We start from the raw sequence: 21,370 nt of genomic DNA on the forward strand, positions 1-21,370 counted from the left end.
GATTATTAGGGTAGGCGCGAGCACATGGGAGAGACACTGCTGAGCCCTTCTCTCTGTGTAGTTTACCTTCGAATAGCTTGTCCCCAAAACACCTGCAACACCTGACTACACAGCACAGGTCATGAGCCAAATGAATGGAGATTAAGTCATTAAAACCTATCGTGTTTTATTTTTGTAATATTCACTTGTGTTTTACTACTTTTCTTTTTACTACATTTACCTATTATAACTCACCAAGGGACATATGAGACATGCATTCTGCTGTATAACGTGAATAACGTGAACGTGAATAACGTTTATACATCATTATCATTTCAGACAAGTATAAAGGACAATTTTTCATTAAATTAAAATATCAGATATGCCAAATTATTAGACCTGCAATAATAAAGATTAATACAACACACTATATTACTATGCAATATGAATCCATGTGAAGTAGCATCAAAAATGACATAGTTAAGATAACGTTGAGTTCAATGAATAAAGCAGCTTAACACTAGTTGAATTAGTTTGCGTGATAGCGATATACACAATCACTCCACAAGATGGCGATACGACTTCGATTCCGCTCTCTTCAAGACCGATAAGGAAGAAACGCGCCACTCTGGACTGATCACCTTGGCAACAGCTGCTAGGCGCCTTCAGCAAACAGTATTGCGAGTGAATTGGTTAACTGGCTCAATGCCTTGAATAAACTCAGAGGCATTTTATTGGTTAGCTAAATTGTATTAAAGTAGATAAGCGGAAATGTTCATGCGAATAAATCCTCTAAATGCCAAACTGCCTACTTCGGACAGATTAGCACGCTTCTCCTAGCCGCGTATCTAATGTGTCTCAGTGAATTGTGCTAGCTGGCTAAGGTTCATTTGCAGTCTAGAAAACGCTAGGTTAGGTTAGCTAGGCTAACCAAGGTTAGTTGTTAGTGTGGAAGAAGCAGCGATACCAGTAAAGCGTTGGATATTATAGAACCATGGCTTGGTACCAACACGACTTTCTTATTTAGCCTCAATAATTTCGTTTATCGTAGCTATACTGTATGCTGTTTCATGTTATGGTAGCTAGGTTGTGGACAAACTAGCTAGCCTTGTTATCTTTTGTGCCTTTGAGAGATGCGCTTCGATGTGTATGAGGTAACCTAACGCTAGCTGGCTGATATTTTCCATGGTAATTTACCAGCTAACGAGCCAGAAGAACTCGAGTGTGACCAGTGTTAAAAGGCAGCTTGCTAGTGAGCCGGGTTAGGCTTAGACACCAGTCACAACTCCACCTTTAGTGTGGTAGAGAGAGCAGTGATTTTGACCACTGCTAAGCAGTAGTCACTTATGTATGAAAATTGCACTGGAGTCTGACAGGGAAATAATGACTGCAGTCCAAATGTCCGAGTGGAGACGCATTTTCGAGGACAACCGGGTGGTTCCACCTCATAACCAAAGCTCCCGGTTAGCGGCAGGATCGCCTCAGGCTTTCCAGCTGGCGCTAAAGCAAGTGGAGGGGCTCCAGACTACACAGGTGATTATGGAGAACATATCTGCGCTTCCCGCCACTCCGCAGACACGTGCGATGGCTGATTATTAATCATAATCCAATTTAACAGAAGAGTGAGAGATGTTGCGCTTCAAATGCCGTCACTCGTGCTGAAAGCGGTCCTGTTTTGGGCCAGAGTGTGCTGACTGTCCGGTGAACTGGTTCCTCTCTTCCATGTGTTCGGACCGTGATTAGTCGGAAGCGGGGGAAGGCAGCAGGCACGAGCTGCGCGTGACCTTGTTCGACTCCGGGCGCCAGCGCTTCTTCGGCAGGACGTGGAGGAGCGCGCCTCGCGAGGTCCGCAGCAGCCGCGTGCGCTTCAGCGAGGTGGGCGATGGGGAACGAAGGGGAAATGTGTGGCTTTCGAGTAATGGACTCCAGTGCCACTTGCGCTAGAGCTCCTTGATGACTGATGTCCCGTGTCCTGTTTATCCTCCTGAACAGTAGTTTGTCAGGAGTGTGGCATTTTGTCCCCCGGAGCTGGTTGCAAAACAACTTAATGATGTCTCCTAATAGTCCATTTGCATATTTATTAACTACAATGGGCAATGATTTGATTTACAACTATATGAACTCTCTTGGACAAATGTTGAGCTCTTGGCAAGACTGCATATGATGTCAGTTGGTTAGAAAAATATTTCAAAGACCCAGAGCAATGTTTATTGTGACCCGACCATTCTCATTTTGAGTAACCCCAAGTCTTCTTGGATTCTAAAAATATATTTTATATTTTAGCCATAGTTAGCTGCTTAATGATTCATTTTTATCTTTGCAATGTGGTCTGAATGTTTTAATACATGCACTCTGGAGGAAGTTTGTTTGTCCTCAATGTTGAGGCTGCTGGCCATAGGCCCTTTCCTTGCAGAGCAACGCTCTAACACTACTTTTTATGTTGTTTGAAACTATGTGCATAGAAATCCTCATAAAATATTAGAACCATGCTATGATTTTTATTTAATCTTTTAAAATTTGGAAATATGAAATAGAATCACTGTGCACTTTCTTGCTCAGCGTAAACTCATGAGGACTGCGCTGTCCTGTCCTGCCCACTAGAGGGCATGCTGTGGTCCACGCCTGGACTTTGAACAGACATGTTAATTACTCAGCAGCTTCAGTGTGCATACTAATTTCCTTGCTCTGATTGTACTGACCCATCCTAGATTTTGTCAATCCTAGATTAAGCCTGACTTATTATTATTATTATTATTATTATTATTTCTGTATAGAATGCTATATATTGTAAGGTACTATTCACCAGTTGGTGCAATTAATAACCACAGACATAGTATCAGTTAAAGTAATCTCAGTTTTCATCTGTGAAAATATCCTGCAGCCCCACTGAGTCTCCAGCATTTTGTGAATGTAAAGGATGTCCAGTTTTCTGCACACGTGCTGCCTCCTTGCACAGACAGAGCTTTATAGGTCCTGCCTCTCTTGCTTACCGAGAGGCTGTTGCCCGTGTTTCTCCTTTAATAAATAACTTGACCTGCTGGGGCAAGGCAGTGCTATTGATAATTCAGGCTTGGCTTGGCACCTGATATGCAGCCCGGGGGAAGGGTGATGTGTTTCAGGACTAGAGGCTGCCCTGAAGGCTGACGCACTCTCCGGTGTGCCGCGGCCAGCTGACCCTGAGCCGTCGTCCTTTGGAATCAGGACGTACACTGGTGTGCTCTGAGAATCGGGGAGGACGCTTGCGCTATCCGGGCATCGGGACGGGTGTTCGCTTGTTCCGGGGAGGAGAACAGGTGCGCGGGCGCTCTGGGAACAGAGACAGGCGCCAGCAGCTCCCGTGCGAGTGACGGGCCACTCAAGACGGCGGGAGAGCTGACAGCTGTGATGGATGTGTTTTAATATACGACCAGCAGAAACGCTCCCAAACAAGAAAGACTGATTAGGGGAGAGGAGAGCTAGTATTAAAGCATGGCTCCCCTCAAGGCCTGCGTCTATTGTTGGGCTTATGGCAAAACAAATGTTTGTGGGAGACAATAGAGTTGGTGGAGGGAACTTAATTATCAAGCCTGGCTGCTATTAGAGACTCTTTTGCAACAGCAAGACAATAAAGCATCAGATCAGCATGAAAATATTAAATTTTCAAAACTTGAGATATGGCGAGCATGTGTTAATTGAATTGCATCTCTTTGTTTAAGTCTTTGATTAATGCGCTCCAAATCGTCATGACAAACATGCAGGAAATGAAAATATCTCTTATCTAATCTTTATTTGATGTGTCTTTTAATTAATCACTGCTCATCCCTTCAGGTGATCTACTTTCTGAACGCTGGTATTTAGTGTCCACAGTGGTATTTCCGTGTGCTGAGTGTGAAGGTGAGATAGTTGGGGCACAGCTAGGCCTTAGAACTTTAGGGTCTTCATACCTGTCTGGTACTCAGAGGCTGCTGCTCCTGACTCTGGAGCGCATAGAAATTCAGCTTTAAAAAAAAAACGTGAATCATTGGCTGGCATGAAGTGCCTGGAGACGTGCGTAGCATGCAGTTTTCATCTCTGGCCAGCAGAGGGCACTGTGGGACCACGGCTGAGTTTGCGTTTGAGCAGTCTAAGGCGAAGCTGTACTTGTTCCTTTTTTGCTGTATTTTGCGTGCTATTAAGCACAGAAACTTCACTCTTAACTTAGGCAGACTGCATAATGGCCGTGTCAATAGGAAGCCGTCCACTCAGATTGCCGAGGCTTGGCAATCTTAAGAGATGCATGCTGTTTCAGCAGGAGGCTTTGAGAGCCTCTACAGGAGCACGGGCCGTCATTCAACTGCAGTCCAGCACGTCTGCACTGGAGGGAGTCTTTAAAGATCAGCTCCTTTAATAAGAACTTCATTCGCCTTGGAAACGGCTGTAGGTTAGTGCGCAGGGCATTGCATGGCGGGATCTGTTGACAGAAAAGAGCTTTCAGACTGTCACTGGGTAATGAACCTGTGTAATTTATTTATGTATCAATTACTATGGTGCTCGATTGTGAAGAGTGGAAGAGTAGCGAGCGTGACCCGGGCTGCGTGCGTAGGCCGTTACTGCCTGTCGATATGGACCTGGCTGGCATGCTGTAACCTGGATGACAAAATCCATAGGTCTCCCTCACATGGTCTGATCCGTGTGCAGTGGGCTGCTGGGGGCATTTTGTGACTTCCTTAAGTCTCTTCCTTCTAGATGCAAGCAGGAAGACTCAGTTCAATTATACATGTGTGGGGCCGGCAGGCTCGGAAATGATCGATATTTCAACTCCCGAGGGAGTAAACATCCTTAAGAGCAGCTGCTCCATAAAGACGCGTGCACACACACACACACACACACACACACACACACAGCAACAGGGTGTAAAGATCTCCACAGAAGGAGAGGAGAGGAGGATACGGAGGTGGAAAAATTGCAGTGGTTGAGCGAGGGAGAGAGAAGGAGAGGAGTGTGAAGGAGGAAGAGCAGAGATGTGTGGACGGAAGAGAAGGTAAGGGAGGGGATGGAGAGAAGGAAGAGAGGGATAGAGGGAAAGGGGAGGGAGAGAAGGAAGAGAGGGATGGCGGGAAAGAGGGGAGGGAGAGAAGGAAGAGGGATGGCGGGAAAGAGGGGAGGGAGAGAAGGAAGAGAGGGATGGCAGGAAAGAGGGGAGGGAGAGAAGGACGAGAGGGATGGTGGGATTTCTGTGCTACTTTTCTGTAATCAAGAATCCCTGTAGTATCATTGCATGCTTGGTCTCTCTTTCCTCTCTCTGTCTGTCTCTCTCTCTCTCTCTCTCTCCTTCCCCCACTACTCCTAATATCTAACTCACTGTAGGAAAGGTGCGTGTCAGTGCATGCGTCTGCATGCACATAAGTGGGCCTGCTCCCTCCCTGATGGTGTAGACGGCGGGTATGTCCCTGCTGAAGCGTAAGCAGGGTGTGAGGGATTAAAGGGCTGCTCAGACAGCACGCAGCCCAACTCCTCCCCACCCTCATAACAGCCCTCCACTGCCACCAGCCAAGGATTTATGAGATGGTGCGACTTTACAGCCCCCTGTCCATCAATGCTGTGGCTGAGTGGGCCAGACTCTGAGCACCACTCCCTCCCAACCCAGAGGCACACTGCCTCTTCATTCCCTTGTGAACCGAGAGCCAGGCTGCCCCTTCATTCCCTCCCGGACCGAGAGCCAGGCTGCCCCTTCATTCCCCCCGGGACCGAGAGGCAGACTGCCCCTTTATTCCCCCCTGGACCGAGAGGCAGACTGCCTTTTCATTTCCCCCCCAGACCGAGAGGCAGGCTGCCCCTTCATTCCCCCCTGGACCGAGAGGCAGCCTGCCCATTCATTCCCCCCTGGACCGAGAGGCCTGGGCTTGAGCGAGCCCTGCTCTAGGAGCGCCAGCTTACTGGCTAATTAGCCAGCCACTAGTGACTCATTCCTATTGTATGCAGATGTATTTAGCAGGCTGCAGTTCATTTTCCATGTTCAGTGGAGGGCAGAGACTTCCTGCCCAGTTCCATGGCAGGTTTCCCCAGAGAAAGGGCTTTGTGACAGCCCAGTAGGCTGTGCTCTCTGTGCGTGGGAGGCCTCGCCTTCTCCTGGCCACACAGGCCTATCTGGTAGGTCATGTCTACATACCCAGGCGCTCAGGGGTCTCCTCTCCCACGTCTGGACTCCTGGATTACTTACAGGCTAAAAATTGATTAATGATGCATAACAACTTGTACTTACATAATCAAGAAAGGAGAATGAAAGCAAATAGCATAAGTACAGAGTGTCGATGTGTTATTACTGTAAATCACACTGTAATTAATGGTGTAGTTACACTGTTAGCAAAATTAAAAAGGGCTACATGGCTGCATTTACCAAGCTGAAATGATTTTGTCCCCGCGCCATGCTGCCTGGGTTCTCTCTGCCCGTACCACGTGTATAGCCCCTTTGTTGGCGGTTCTGGTCCATTTACCCTAGGCCTCATCAGGACTCCAGGCCTGGAGCAGGAATCAAATTCATAATGGAATCCGTGGTACTGCCTAAGAACTAAGGGCTCCGTGGTGTACTGGGCCAAGCATGCACGCTTCAGTTAAGCAACATTAAAGGGACACTCACATCCTTCTTATGTCTGCTTCGTAGCTAAAAGTTTTCTCATAAAAGAGATGCATGTAGTTTCTTGGTGACACACAAACACACACACACACACACACACACACTCTTACACGAAGGATATTATTGTAGTACCAGAGAAGTCTGGTTATATTGGGATTATTGTGTGTGATGAGTTTGAGTGGAGTAGGCTTCAGCTGAGCTCTTGTGGCGGTAAGGCTCTTCTCTGACGTAGGAGGCCTTCACGCCACGCTGTGTGTTAACTCTGTTCCTCCTAGTCCTCGGCCCAGGTGAGCTCATGGGTTGTCTGTCCTCTTTCTCTAGGCATAGGGAACCACAGTCTCTTCAGTTCAGAATAAAGAGGCTTCGCAACTAGTGATAATAATAACTAAATATTCTTAATAGTTATAATAATAATCACAATAATAACATTCTTATGATTATTATTATTATTACTTTAATGGCATATTATTTATTTATTGACAAATAGTGACATTAGGTTCTGTGTAAGGAGATTCAATAAGCTGTATTAGCCTTCAAAATCCAATGTCCTCAACAACAGAGTTGGTCATCTGTGGCAGTGTGTTCCAGTATTTCTTTTAGTTGTACTTTGTGCTTTGGTGTTCTTAAAAGCGCATAGAGGGCGGCGGCATGCTAGCAGGGACCTGTCTGTTTGATTCTATAGTATTGCTGTATTCTGCATGCTGAGTGGGGTATCATGATCTCAAACGCAGTGTCAAACCTGCACTTAAGAAATGCTTGGGTGTCATACCTTTTCTTGAAATGTAGCATGAGCTGAAATGACAAGTCCCTCACAGATCTCTGAAATGGTTCCACATAATCGACATTTCCAGTGTTGCTGCTCAAAATGTTTGAATGCGTCCACCAGCACAGGAGAGCAAAGGAAATTTATTTAAACATCACAAAATGTTTTTGGCCAAAATCACTACTCACCACACAGGCAGAGCAGACAGACCTCACGGTGGAGGTACAGCAGGCAGGCCTTACAGTGGAGGTACAGCGGACAGGGCCGTTGAATGACTGTGGGCCTCACGGTGGAGACACAGCAAATGGTACCATTGGCTTCACAACAAACAGGGCCGTGTGGTAGTCGAGAGCAGTCTGAGTGAGGCAGCTCCCACACCTGCACAGCCAAACATCCAGCCTGAGGATACTGTGTGCGTTCGTGCGTGCGTGCATGTTCAGTTCTCTACTGCTCATTCCAAGCTGGTGACCTTCCACTTAATGACTTTTTGTCCTTTCCTGTTCAAGGATTAGGCTTTCTTTTAAGTGTATATCCTTTAGAATTCTTTTCAACATTTTTCCATAGTGGACTATCTGACACAATATTGAATTTGTTTTTTTGCAAACAGATTTACAGATTTTATGATGACCATTATCTAGGATTGATTTGGATTCCTTGCCCCAGCCTCCCTTTTCCTGCCCTGAATCAAATTTATGGCCATGAAGGGCAAATGTCTGAAAACAGCCTGAACCAGCATTACACTGGTGCACAAATATTTCATTCCAGCATTGATCTACAAGCTCTCTGTCAGCCATGACAGAGCAGCCCCCACACAAATGCTCGTCCGTCTCGGAGGTGAGCTGAGATGGCAGAACCCTTGTAAATGGAGGCCTGTTGACACGCCTCGCTCAGATATACGACCTAAATTTAGAGTTAGTGATCAATAAGGAGATAGAGATTATTCCTGAATGGTCATAAGAGCTCAGCTCCTGTAGGCAGATGCATGTGTGCAGTACACGCAGCATAAATGAGGTGTAGGCCTGGCATTATCAGTGAGAAGTGCGAATCTGTAGCTCCTGTTATTTTGCAGTTCCTTGCAGTATATTGTAAAGTGTGTTTCTTTGCCTACCAGGTATAAGTGTAAACAGGGCTGGCAGCATGAGACCAAGCTGTGTCCCACTCAACTATGCCATGCAGTGCTTCTGGGTTTGACAGCACCTGTGCTACCACGGATACGGTTGCTTACAAGCCCGGGAAAGACGCCTTCAGCCTTCGAGACGAGAAGGCTTCCTCTCTCTTGTCTACCACTTTCTGATTCACTTCCACGGGCTTCGTTCCACTCCCGCCGTCGAGTGGGTCTCGTTCCTCCTCCGCCGCTCGGGTTTGAGGCCGGATCGGTGGCAGCATTGCGGGCGCTCTTACCCCAACGTGGTGTTAATGCGCTGTTTTCACCGCTGCTGACCCGCTGTACTCCAACAAGCCCATATTCTCGCCTTAATTACTCTGTCACCAAGAGAACGGCTTCCGCGTAATCCCCCTCGCTGCGTGAGACTCTTGTCCTCCGAGCCGCGCCACGTTTTAATGCCTCTCTATTAGTATGCTGCCACGAGAGCCCCCCCTCCCCCCCCCCCACTGCCTCCTCCTCTTCCTCCTCCTCCTCCTTCTTCTTCTTCTTCTTCTTTAATTTAATGGCTCCCCATAACTAATGACTCGCTCAAGATGTTTTCAGCGAAAGTATCTTGGCGTGAAACTAAGCATATGCTATGCTTGGCAGAAGCGGGCTCACGCGCCTTCCTCCCCTTTGATGGGCGCGTTGGTGGCAGGGGCGAGACCGACCAGGCCTTTCATGCTAATGAAGGTGCCGCTCGCCCTGGCAGCGGAGCGCTTCACGCCTCGCGCTTTTGTTAGTTCGTTTTTGTGAGCGTCCTTTAATGCGTGTTGAAAGCGGGACTGCAGCTCGCGCCTTTGCATGCTCGCGCATACGCTCGCACGCTCGCACGCTCACCACCTCCTCCTCCTTGCCATGACCTAGCACATTAGCTCCTGAGCAGAGGTGCTGGGTGGGTTCGGAATCCCCGCGTTCATTACCAGGAGGTCAGAGTACTCCAGGAGCACTGCAGGATTTGTACCGCTCAGCTGCCGTATCTCGCTGGCCACTCTGCATATGTATATATATGTGTGTGTGTGTGTGTGTGTGTGTGTGTGTGTGTGTGTGTGTGTGCGCGCGCGCGCTGTGAGCGCCCTGCCTAATCTCAGATATTCTAGGTGAGTGCTCTGGGGGTGTTTTGATGAATCATGGCATCCTGCAGCATTCCTCATGATCCCATGCCATTTCAAGGATTCCACACGCATTAGTAATTTTGGTAAAAAATAGCGCAGGCCAACTTTTGACCATGCCACATCCCCTAACCGTGTTCCAACCATTAACCCTGTCCCATCCTCAATGTAGTATTCATTAACCATGTTGTATCTTTTTACATGTCCATGGGTCACCATTGCAGTATACCACGTACTATGTTAAAACCCAATCACAGTGTGCAGTACCACATTGGCACTGTAGTGTTTCTGTCCATATTTGAATCCATTTTAACCGGGCGGTAGAGGATTTTTGCTGGGTGTTTGGAATAGGAACGGGGCTGTTGCGCACCCTACCCCAAATTAGAGCAGCCGCAAAGAAGCTGGGAGCTAATTCTGTTAGGAAGATTAAACACTGAGGCCTTGCGGGTTAACAGTCATTAGCTCAGAGGGGGTTTAGATGGCATGCAGCGGTTCCTTTACAGACATGCACTGCACAACACTGCTGCCATTAAAAATGATGTAGACAAGACAGAGGAAGTTGAGATGAGCTCTGGGAATGAGGTGCCAGACTGGTGTCATTAGAAGAAAGCAAGGATCTTGCACACGGTTGTATGGATTTTGCACCAGGGACCAATTCTAAGTGATGCTAAATTTAATAGAAGCAGTTTGGAGATATTGGAGGAAAGGGGCTGTCCTGCAGCGGTTGCCAGTTGTTCTCCAGGGTCTCGGAGATCCCTCATTTGTCCTGACTTGGAAGGATCATGTCTGAAATCTCTAATCTACTAATTCGATGTTTGGCGGAGAAATGGTCTTAATTCCATAAGCCTTTATAACATGGCTAATATCTTTATTATACAGGTGGAAGGGAAGGAGGAGCGAACTGACATGTCTGCCAAGGTCTACGTAATGATGGGATAACAATAGAGCCACCATCAAGACAACTGATTACAGGACAAATTTATTTTAAGTCTAGGTAATGTAGCTTTACATTGTGTCAATGTTGGGGAGGAAGAATTGGATTAAGACCACGCACACAGAGCTTATTCAGAGATAAGGCCAAAAGAATAAATGTCCTTGAAACAAATTTCGGTGCTAAAAATGGTCCAACCCCATAGTGACGTGGTTAGCTGCTTGCATCAGGTTATCAGCTGTTCTCTTAAAAAGTGGAGGACGTACGAGCAGGTCTGCTGCTGGCCCGTGGGAATCTGCAGCCCCGCCCCGCCCCCCCAGCATGTGTGGTGATGGAGCGGTGGCGCATGCCAAGGCAGTCACATCAACCCAGCTGCATTAAGAGTGGTGCTTGCAGTCGCACCTTTCGCCCCACTGGCGATCCCCGGGCCGGCCGAGCTCGGCACTCAGATCTGGGAGCGCTTCCTGTCCGCATCCAGCAGAGGTGTTTCAGCTCTCGCTGCTGTGGTTTTAGCTCGAGTGATGAGCGTGAAATGAGCCCTGGATGGAAGAGATACCAAGTGTGGAAGTGTCACTGTGATCCGACTTTATCCCACTGAATTGGGAGGTGTCGAACAGGAGAGGAGAGGAGAGAAGCGGTGATGGTAGGAGAGAGGAAGAGAGATGTTCAGATTGAATTGGAAATGTGTGTCCGATCACAAGGCAGAGGTATGGGCAAGAAAGAGGCACACACACACACACACACACACATACTCTCACTCATATACACACACACAGACTAATAAGGATAGGAGCCTCAGACACAATGCAAATCGATTTTCAACTTGCAACGGTTCACATCAGATAGCGAAAAACAAAAATGCAATAATAAAATGGAATATGCAAGAACAAAACCAAACAAAGTTTGGCTCATTTAAATAATATTTAAATTAGGCTCATTTCATTAGTGTTATAGTTATCCTATTATCCCATCCAATTTTCTGTAAACGCAGAGTAGTAAGATTCTGGGTTTCTGGAATATTACGTGGTGGTCAGTTCTGTTTGTTAGACTTTAACATAATTACTGAAATAGTCATCATCTTCTCATTGTAGTGCTTCTTCAGGCTTGTGGCAGCAGTAGAGTGAGCTAAACCTGCCCTCAGTCACTTCCTCCAGCTCCTCCTGCTGGGTCCCTTTGTGTTCCTGGGCCAGCCAGGAGATTATAATCCCTCCAGTGGGTACTGGGCGTACCCCAAGTCCTCCTCCCAGCTGGCTGGGTCTGGTACTTCTCCAGTAGTAGGCGAGCAGGGGGCATGCTTATCGGATACCCAGACCGCCTTCCCTGGCTCCTCTCAGTGCAGAGGAGCAGAGGATGCACCTCTCAGAGAGCTGAACTCCACACCCTACCACCCCATCACGGTGCGTGTCGCGTTTCTGCTACCTGGCGGATAAATCGCTTTTTTGGTTACTTGTATCTGCTGTCTCATTCTTTTGGTCATCACCCAGGGTTCACAAACCTAGGTGAGGGTGAAATGGTGCATCACTAAAAATGAGTAAAAGCACATGCACGGTGCTGTAATTATTTCACCAGGTGAATATTGAGGTTTTGCCAAAACTGTACCACCAGCTGTACTCCACCAGTGATGCGCTATGGAGTTGACCTCAGTCACAAAAGAGCTAGTTCAGCTACTGTTTATGGAACCTTTTTTTGTGTGTGTTTGTGTGAGGTGAGTGTGCATGCCTGTGTGTAGTTCTGTGCATGTTTGTGTGTTTGTCTTTTATACACCTGTCTGACTGAGTAAGCACTACTAGAGTTCACATTTACTTATTGGAGATTTCCTCTCTGATGAGAAGTTGTAATGTTTAGCCAGGGTTGTTGGGACTGGCAGGTTCAGTTTGCCTTCATAATCAGATGTAATGGTGTTTGTGCGTGGTTATAAGTGTTTGGACAGTAGAGGTCATGCCTTCACCTTTCCTCCTGTTTTTAGAGGTGTGATGTTTCCTGCTGCTCTTTATACTTTTTACTCTTTTTACTTTGTCTCCTGCTGTTCTCTCTCTGCATGGTCTCCTTCCTGCTGTTCTCTCTTGGCGGTCTCCCCTCTCTCTAGACGTCTGTGGCTGTGCTGTGCCTATATCCCAGTCGCGCTCTTTCTCTGAGGTGGTGGACTTACAGCTGAATGCTAAAGGAGCGATTGTGCACTGTAAAACAAACAAAAAATATGGTGCAAATAAAACCTCTCCGTGGTCTAGCTCCAGGCCATGTTGGACTGCACTCTGCTGCTTGTGGGTTGTAATAATAATAATATTTCTGACTGTCTTTCCCTCCCCACCTCTCTATAGGTGATATACTTCCACACGGCCCTCTGCTTGAGTTCAGTGGTGGCTGTGGTGGAGCTTGTGTCCCTCTCTCAGGGGCCAGGGGCTTCCCAGAATGCAGTGGGCGCAGGCTTTGGCCTTGTGCAGCTCTTTTCTGCGCGGCCGGACTCCGGACCACCTCACGGAGAGGACAGGTAATGGTGCTGGCAGCCCCTCAGAGCTGCAGGGTGTGGGTGGGTGCGGGAGCATGTTTGGATGTGGGTTGATGTGTGAGAGAGAGAGAGAGAGAAAAGCTGTAATGTACGTGCTACAAACAAGAAACACCGAGGTTGCCTCTTCACACCTTCACGCCACGGGTTAGTGGGACAGAGATGCCCGCAGAGCTGCAGTTGGTGTCAGGTTTACATACCGCTCACCACGGCCATGTTCACACACAGTCTCTCCCGCAAAAAGGTCAACAGATGAAGTTCAGGGCCATTCCTCCATGTTTTTAAATCTGGATTACATTTTTGTTCATGCTTGTGTGTTTGTGTGTGTGTTTCTGTTTCTTCTGCTGCAGGTTGAGTCTGCTCCATGGCACTCCACGAGCTCTGCTACACCCTGCACTGAAAGACCCACTTCAGAGTAAGTACAGCAAACACACACAAGCACTGCTATTCACTTTTCAGCACTACATTCACTTGAACCTGCTGTAGATGTTGTTTGGTTGGGTGTTCAAATTCATAGAGAGGCAGCTGGTCAATAAAGAATGATTTTTATATATATATATATATATATATATATATATATATAAACAGGATTACTTTTGTGAACAGTAATGCCAACAGAGGGTTACTAGAAAGGAAAACAAAAATATATGAAGCATCCTTTTTATGCAGTAGCTTGTAGCAAAGTGTTTTTGGCTCCTTTATGAGTTAGAAACCTTGTTTCCTGTCAGACCCCAGCGCTGCTCTGATACTGGCGACAGTTTTAGAAGCCACTCCACTCAGGTTACTTTTCAGCTTTTCTTTAAGCTTTTTTACCATTTTATCTTTTTACCCCCATTTTCTCACACTTTACTCATAAATATATCTCCTAATGCATCTCAGCACATGCTGAGGCGTAGTTATAATATAGCACGCTCCCACAGTCTGCTATCAAGAACAGTTTTTATGGCACCATTTATCCACAACTATCCGCAAAATTTGACTTGACTAATATAATTACAAAAGCTGTGGAGACAAAAGCTGTTTTTTCGTTTTGTTTCCGTTGTTGGAGAATTCCTCTTCCGAAAGTGAAATATGTCTTTATTGCTTGCTGCGTGTCAAAGCTGACGTTTCCTCCCAAAGGCAACACAGTTCTGTTTCATAACAGCTTTAATTGGCCTCTCTTAACAGCTAATGCCTGGAATCCACTCCATTCATGCAGCCCTCTGTGTGCTTTCATCACTGCTGCCAGCTCTTTAACTTTGAAGGACGTCTGCTAACCAACAATTGCTTGCGTCGATGTCAGAGGAGCTTAGCATAGCGGTTAAAGGCCTGCTCGCTCTACAGAGCGCCGGACGCCAAACTGCAGCTAAATTCACAGTTTCCAGAGGGACAGCACAGTGCTCGCTGGAGAACGTTTTTACTGCGTCGCCTGAAATGACCACAGCAGCTGACATCGTTACGGGACACGTCCACCTTCGCATGCGTGATTCAAAGGCAGCGGAAAAAAAGCACGCCTTACTTCAAGCCGTAAAGCCACAGAAGAGCGCGGTCTAATGGGCCAGGCGTCTCCAGACCGCTGCTTCAGCAATAAAATGAGTGGAAGCCTTTGGCAGAGGACAGACAGTACAGAGATTTTAGTACTTAAACCAGGGAGAACAATGTAAGGAAAAATTGTCAGTTTTCATTACAGTTTGGAAGCTTATGTGAGTATAAGGGTGTCAGGGTTTAAAACAAGGCTGCCACAAACCTCCAGGTTGCTGTTTTTCCACTGTAGAGTGGGTGACATGTGGCAGCGACTCGGTCAGTCAAAGGCACCTGGCAGTGCAGCTTGCTGACTTCACCCTGGAGAGGGTGGAGCTGTGGAAGGCGGAGTTGGTTTACCACAGACGTTTGAACTAAGCACAAAAGCGACGCCGTCAAAAGACCAATTGTTGAACTAGTTATGGGAAAACCCCTCAAATGCGTGTTTAGTGAATTGCACCTCAACGTACGCGCCACTGTTTAACGATGTTGATTAGGAATGGACATTAAAAGGTGCCCTGGCGGCTCACCTGGCTCTAGGTGTCAGTGGTCTGGTCGGTGTGAAAAGCAAGGCATGACCTGCCCTGGGCTTTTACAGTGGAGAGGAAAAACAGCTCTGGTTGGCAGACTCAGATTTTTGGGCCTGACTTTTGGACCCAACTTTACAGCATCTTGTGAAACGTCAGTGCGTGCGGTGTCGGCCTGGCACTCTGGCAGAGTTTGGTACAAGCCTCCCCCAGGCTGGGTGTGTACGAGTAGCTGTGCGTGTGCCAGCAGCTGGCGCTCGGGCCCAGGGAGTAGGGACGGAGAGGGAACTCATCAAGAATTCCCTCCGTCTCCGCTTCAGCTGAGAGCCCCCGGCACAGCTGCTCAGTCCACTACCTGCCACGGACTGTTCATGCTGAGAGGAGGAGCCGTCCTGCCCAGGCACACACACACACACACACACACACACGCACACACACAAGCTTGCAGTCGTATGCCGCACTAGACCAGTCTGAAGTCTTCAATAAAGCAGGGGGCATTTCCTAGGCTTGACTAATTGAATGTTGAATGATGGCCACCTTCAGCCTAATCTAGACTGTATGTAATGCTGCTGGCTTGGAGGAGGATTGGTAATAAATTTGATATAAAACGCTGCCTCCTCTGGATGGGAGAAGAGGCTGGCTAGTGTTAGAAATGGTTACCGTGGTGAGCAATTAGTTTGTATAAAATAAAAGTTTAGGTTTTTTAACAGAATGTGTAATAGAACAGGATTATAGCAAGATTTTGGAGGATTTATGTTTGCAGTTAGTTCAGAGTTTTGTTCCCTATGCTCTGCAGGGCCTAAACCAGACCAAAGATTCACCAGCACATTAGTAACCCAGACTGAGACACACACATTCACTCACACACTCACTCACTCACTCACTCCCGCGATGACGGAGCAGAGTGTGTGTGTGGTACGCAGACATGCCCCGCCCTTCAGAGAGACCCGGGGCTGGATCTGAACAACTAAGAGTCATGCTATTAGGAATCACAGACACAGTGGGAAAGGCGGGCTTGGTGTGCGTGTGTGTGTGTACACGAGACAGACAGACACGCAGACAGGAAGAGAGAGACAGCTTAATAGAAACTAGAGCTCCGTCCCGGTTATGCTTGGGTGCAGTCTTTGTCAGAACAGCAGTTAATGTCTCTGACTGCTAGCGCTTTCTCACACAGAGTGCGAGACAGAGCGAGAGCATGCAGAAAGCATTAGTCTCTAATGGAGGGAACCTCTCAGCGGCTCCCAGAGAATGCCATCCGGACATCTGTGCCCAAGGAGCGAACCAGCCAGCTCCTGTTCGCTGGGCCTCCGGAAACGGGCAGCTCCACTTGTCGGCACGGGCTTGGGGCTCGGGGAAGAGTGCACCTGGGGTCGCTGTACAGTTCCACTGCCAGCTGAAATGTAACACATGATATCACACAATTACATCTTTTGGCTTTTGTAAATAAGACAATTAGCACGAGGAGCTGTTTTAATTCCCTCTGAGCAGTTGGGAAGCTGCGGTGTTGGCTGACAGCGAGCGGCGAGCCATTAGTGAGAAGCTGATCTCTCTGCTTGGTTCATGATGCAGACGATATTCACCTCAAACCCAAATTCTGAGGAGTAAACCACTGCGAGAACGGCTGGTGACGGTGCAAGGGTGCGGTGGTAGTGCCTTCTCCTCTCAGTACTCCTGCATTCTCCAGCATTTTCATGGTCCGTCCAGCACACACACAAACACAATGCATTCATGTCCCATCGCACATGCTGGACATGAGACAGAACGCAAGACGTTAGGAACTAATATAGCTGGGTCCTCATCTCCTGGTGAAGGGCAATCACTCATACCTACACACACACACACACACACACACACACACACACACACATTCTCCCCCCTCATCTCTTTTCTCTCCCTCTTTCCCTTCATCTAAATATATCTAGATATATATCCTCCTCTCTCTCCCTCTCTCAGAAACACACCTACAGTTGTGATGCCAGTGATGTGTGCCAGAGGTTGATGCCACCTTACTCCAGTTCTATGTTTCTTTTCCCAGTGGGCTACTAGCCACTGTTAGGCAAACCCTTCCTTCTGAATCGACCTCATCCTCCCCACGCCAGCTCGACAAAAACGGGCGAAGGGAGTGTTGGGGTTGGTGGGACAGCGACAGGAGCGTTGGGTGGAGGACGCAGGACGGCTGAATGGCGCCGCACTCCCCTAATCAAACTGACCCGTTCACGCGCGCTCCTCTGTTCATCACACATCTGTTTGTCTGGGCATGTGTGCGTACGCCTCACGGAGAGCTTGCAAGCAGAAGGTTTGTGGCGGTGAGTGAGCAGGCCTAGTGCGAGGAGAAGACGAGAGCCCTGCCTCGCCCCCACCTCCAGGTCAGAGCGGCAGGGCTACCGTAGATCTGCTGCTGCTATCACAGAGATAGAGCAGCGCGGAAAAGCGGAGCAGTGGGGTTAACTCATCCCGGAGTTCTTCAGCGATGGGTTTAATCGCGGCTGAATATGCGGGGGGGGGGGGTTCTCCCTGTGTCTTCTCACGGGCGGAGAGGTGTAATTAATTGTGGCACTTATCGGGCCGTTGAAGTGAGGGGAAATGAGGTGAATGCAGTCACTTTCAGCGCAAAACTTCCTCCATTAGTCTCATAAAGGAGAGCAGGAACGTGTCACATCCATCATGGACCGCTCGGTTCCGAGCTTACCTACATCGGCCACACCGCAGTTACCACCTCACGGTCGCTTGTTTGTTTGTTAATTCGTTTCTGTGGCTGATTTGAACAGACTGCAGCAGACAGCATCTCTACTGCTACTGGGTGCCACTGCAACGCCCGCTATCAGGCCATGCCTGCCTTGTTAAGTTCTTGAATGGGAAAGTGTTTGCCAACACCTGGAGGCGTGTGTGTGTGTGTGTGTGTGTGTGTGTGTGTATGTACGTGTGTGTACATGTGTGTGGGTGCATGGGTATGCGTGTGCGCATGTGTTTTTGTATGCACGCCTCTAATCTGTGGAAGGTATGAGGCTTTGTACATCCTGTTCTGAACGGCACACGTTGTTGCACACTGGCTGTTCCCAGTGCCACGTGATCCACAACAGAGCAATGGAGCAAGGTGTGTCTGTGTCTCTGTGTGTGTGTGTGTGTGTGTGTGTGTGTGTGTCTCTGAGTGCTCCCCCTCAGCATGTTCTGACGCACTCTTGTGAGATGGCGGGGCAGGTGATGCCTCTTTAATGTCCGTTCTGACAGCTGACTGTTTCCTCTTGGGTGTGCACAGACACGCAGGCTTTCTGGAGGGCGTATACAGCCTGTCTTGTGCTTCCAGCAGGGAGGCCTCTGACATTAGTCTCTAATGGACGGCCCCTGTCAGGAATGTGATCTGCCTGTCACTGCTCACCTAGTGTCTTCCACATGAAGCTCGTCTCTCCGCTTTATGCAGCACTTCTCCACACTTTAGACAGATCACAAGCCTCCTTACACATGTTCTTTAGCTGGCATAGACCCTAGACTGTAGAGGAGACCTAGGCTGGGTGTTTGCTGGTCCATTACTGAAGAACTGCATGTTTTTATGTGGTTCTCTGCTTGCTGTGTGTGTGTTTGCAGGAAATGCAGTGTAGTGGTACTGATATTCTATGTGTTTGTATTGAATGTAGTTTTAGCTGTGGTTTGTGTTTTGTGTGTATGCGCTTGTGTTTGCAGTGAGTACAGGGTTAGCAGTGCTGCTGTTCTGTGTTTGCAGTCAATGCAGTGCTGCTGTTCTGTGTTTGCAGTGAATGCAGTGTTCACAGTGATGGAGGGAACTCAGCTGCTGTACTCTCTCCAGCCACACCCTGCCCTTACTCCCATCATGCACCTCCTTCCACCCAACATTCTGGTTTCCGGCCATGACCTCATCCCCGGAGTTCTTCCGCCCACTGACGACACAGGTAAGATTACCCACAATGCCAATGTGCTCCAATCACCTCAGTGCCAGGAGAGGAAGTTTTAAAAAGGATATTTAAAAAAAACTCAAAAGTGGCCTAAAGAATAAGAAAAACCCAAAACATTAGATTACGCTTCATAATTGCTCAGCTGGAGCGCAGGATCCTTTGTTGCTATGGAGACAGCTGAAGAGCTCCTGATTCGTTGGTGAGGAGTGTGCCCTTACATCTGACGAAATTCTTTTCAGGATCCAAAGTCTCCCACCGTATCAGCCGGGTCAAGCTTAGCCCATAAACAAATGTACTTGAGCTGCTTGGAGTCTTTGGCTGGGCTCTCCTGTGGGCGCTGCGTGCGAGTGGGGCTGAGCGCTGGATGAGCGCTGGACGAGCTCAAGCTTCAGGAGGCTGGACATTAGCAGGGCCTTACAAACTCTCTCTCTCTCTCTCTCTCTCTCTCTCTCTCTCTCTCTCTCTCTCTCTCTCTCACACCATCACTCACTCTCACACCTCTGACTCTCTCTCCTCTTATTTTCACTCTCACTCTTGCGCTGTCTCCTGCTCTGTCTACTCTCTTTCTCTCTCTTGTGCTCCCTCACTTCTCTCCCTCTCTGTCTGGCTGTCAGTCTTTCTCACCTCCGTCTCCCTCTCTAGCGCTCTATTTCTCACTCTGCTCTTTGTAACTTCTTCTCTCTCTCTTTTATTTTATTATTTTTTTTACATCCTTCATGTCGTAAATCTCAGTACCCATTATTGTGCTGCGTGATTTCAGCATATTAATGCTCATAGCACAGCTCGGGGAGGGCTCTGTTCCACTACCTGCACTACCTGCTCTCCCGTTCGAAAGGCAATATGCTCCTGTGCTCTTTAGGGTGCAGTAAGAACAGAAAAAAAGGTCTTCTCAGGAATCCATTACACCACTTACACACTGATGGAATCATATGTTTGACAGTGTTGTCCTCAGCAGATAGTTTACTCCAACAGAACTGACTGCAGGCTTCCTCTCTCTCTCTCTCTCTCTCTCTCTCTCTCTCTCTCCCCGACAGCAGTGAGCAGGTGTTTTGTATTCTGTAATGTCTAAGACTCTGCTCTTGTTTGGCTCCACTGCTTCAGTGCTGCTGCATAGATAAGCCTCACTGGACGTGGGGCGGTGTGTGTAGGCGTGTGTCAGCATATGGGTGTGTGGGTGCCTGTATGTGTTTGCAAGTGGATTGTGCGTGTATAGGTGTGTGCACATGTATAGTGGTGTGTGAGACTAGGGATGTGTGTCTGCGTGTATATATGGGTGTGGTCATATATACTGCTGCGTTCATATGTGGGTTTGCACTTGTGTGTTTGCATCTCTCTCACACCATCATACTCCCTTTCATGGCTCATTAAAACCCCCATGCAAGTACTACTATACTTCTCACACTCACTGTTTAGCTCTCAGGCGCACAATCAAGCCCCCACACCTGACACGAAGAATAATAGTGTCTATAGGAATGTATGAAAGTCTCGGAATGAGGGAGTCATAGTCTGTGTGAGAAGTATAATGGTGGGTGCAAGAGCACTTGACAGTGCACATGAGAGTTTAATAGCATGTGTGAGACACTGATGAGAGCACACATGAGAGTTTGATGTGTGGGAATGTGATGGGGTTCGTCTAAGAGTTTGATAGTGTGTTAGAGAGTTAGCTATTGACTATAGGAATGTTGGGTAATGTGTGAAAAAGAATTTGATAATGAATGAATAAGAGTCTGATCATTTGAGTGAGAAGTTTGATAGTCTACATGAAAGTTTGATAATGTGTGAAAGAGTTTGATAATGAATGCAAAAGAGTTTGATCATTTGTGTGAGCGGTCATGGTTTGACAGTCCCGGTTTCTGCTCGGTTTATAACCTTGACATTCAGTAAATTTACAGCTTCCGATTCACTTAGACACTCCCTTCAGAATCTTTTCTTAGAAGAAAAATGCAGGAGGCTCACAACTGAACAAAGAAACCAGATTAATGAGGCAATTGGCCTCTTGACAAATAGTTTAAAAGCAGCAGATATGACTGCGATGTCAACCGCGGTGCGCCAGCAGCCATCAGTCACAGGAGCGACTGATGAGGAGCTGCTGTGTGTGTTCTTCAGCGTTGTGTGTGGACGGATTAATGATGGCACTGGAATGAGTGGCGGTGCAGCTGGCAGTCACATACGGCCACCACGGTAACACACACACACACACACACACACACCAGAGTTTCTCAGGTAGGCTTCAAAACCACAAAGGTGGTGAGTTATTATCCTTAAACTTTGAACATAAGTGGGTTGGTGATTTTATATGGATAACTGCACTGAGGCAAACATGTAATGGCACTTTTTTTTTTACTGTTATCCATGTGGATTCAATTTTATGTAACGTTACTACAGTTACAGCCTTTATTAACCTAACTGGT

General features: G+C 47.7%; 1 protein-coding gene across 1 annotated transcript in view; it reads left to right on the plus strand.

The window, feature by feature from the left end:
* Positions 1-620: 620 nt before the first annotated feature.
* The window catches only part of LOC113590787 (nephrocystin-4-like), a 39,929-nt gene continuing 19,179 nt past the window's right edge, over positions 621-21,370 (plus strand). The window contains exons 1-5 of the mRNA XM_035522118.1: positions 621-1,512; positions 1,723-1,854; positions 12,840-13,009; positions 13,375-13,439; positions 18,801-18,956. Coding sequence (XP_035378011.1) covers positions 1,330-1,512; positions 1,723-1,854; positions 12,840-13,009; positions 13,375-13,439; positions 18,801-18,956 — 706 coding nt within the window. The 5' untranslated portion in view covers positions 621-1,329. The remainder of the gene's footprint in view (positions 1,513-1,722; positions 1,855-12,839; positions 13,010-13,374; positions 13,440-18,800; positions 18,957-21,370) is intronic.

Source organism: Electrophorus electricus, chromosome 23, assembly GCF_013358815.1.
Source record: "Electrophorus electricus isolate fEleEle1 chromosome 23, fEleEle1.pri, whole genome shotgun sequence".
In the NCBI taxonomy this organism is placed as follows: Eukaryota; Metazoa; Chordata; class Actinopteri; order Gymnotiformes; family Gymnotidae; genus Electrophorus; species Electrophorus electricus.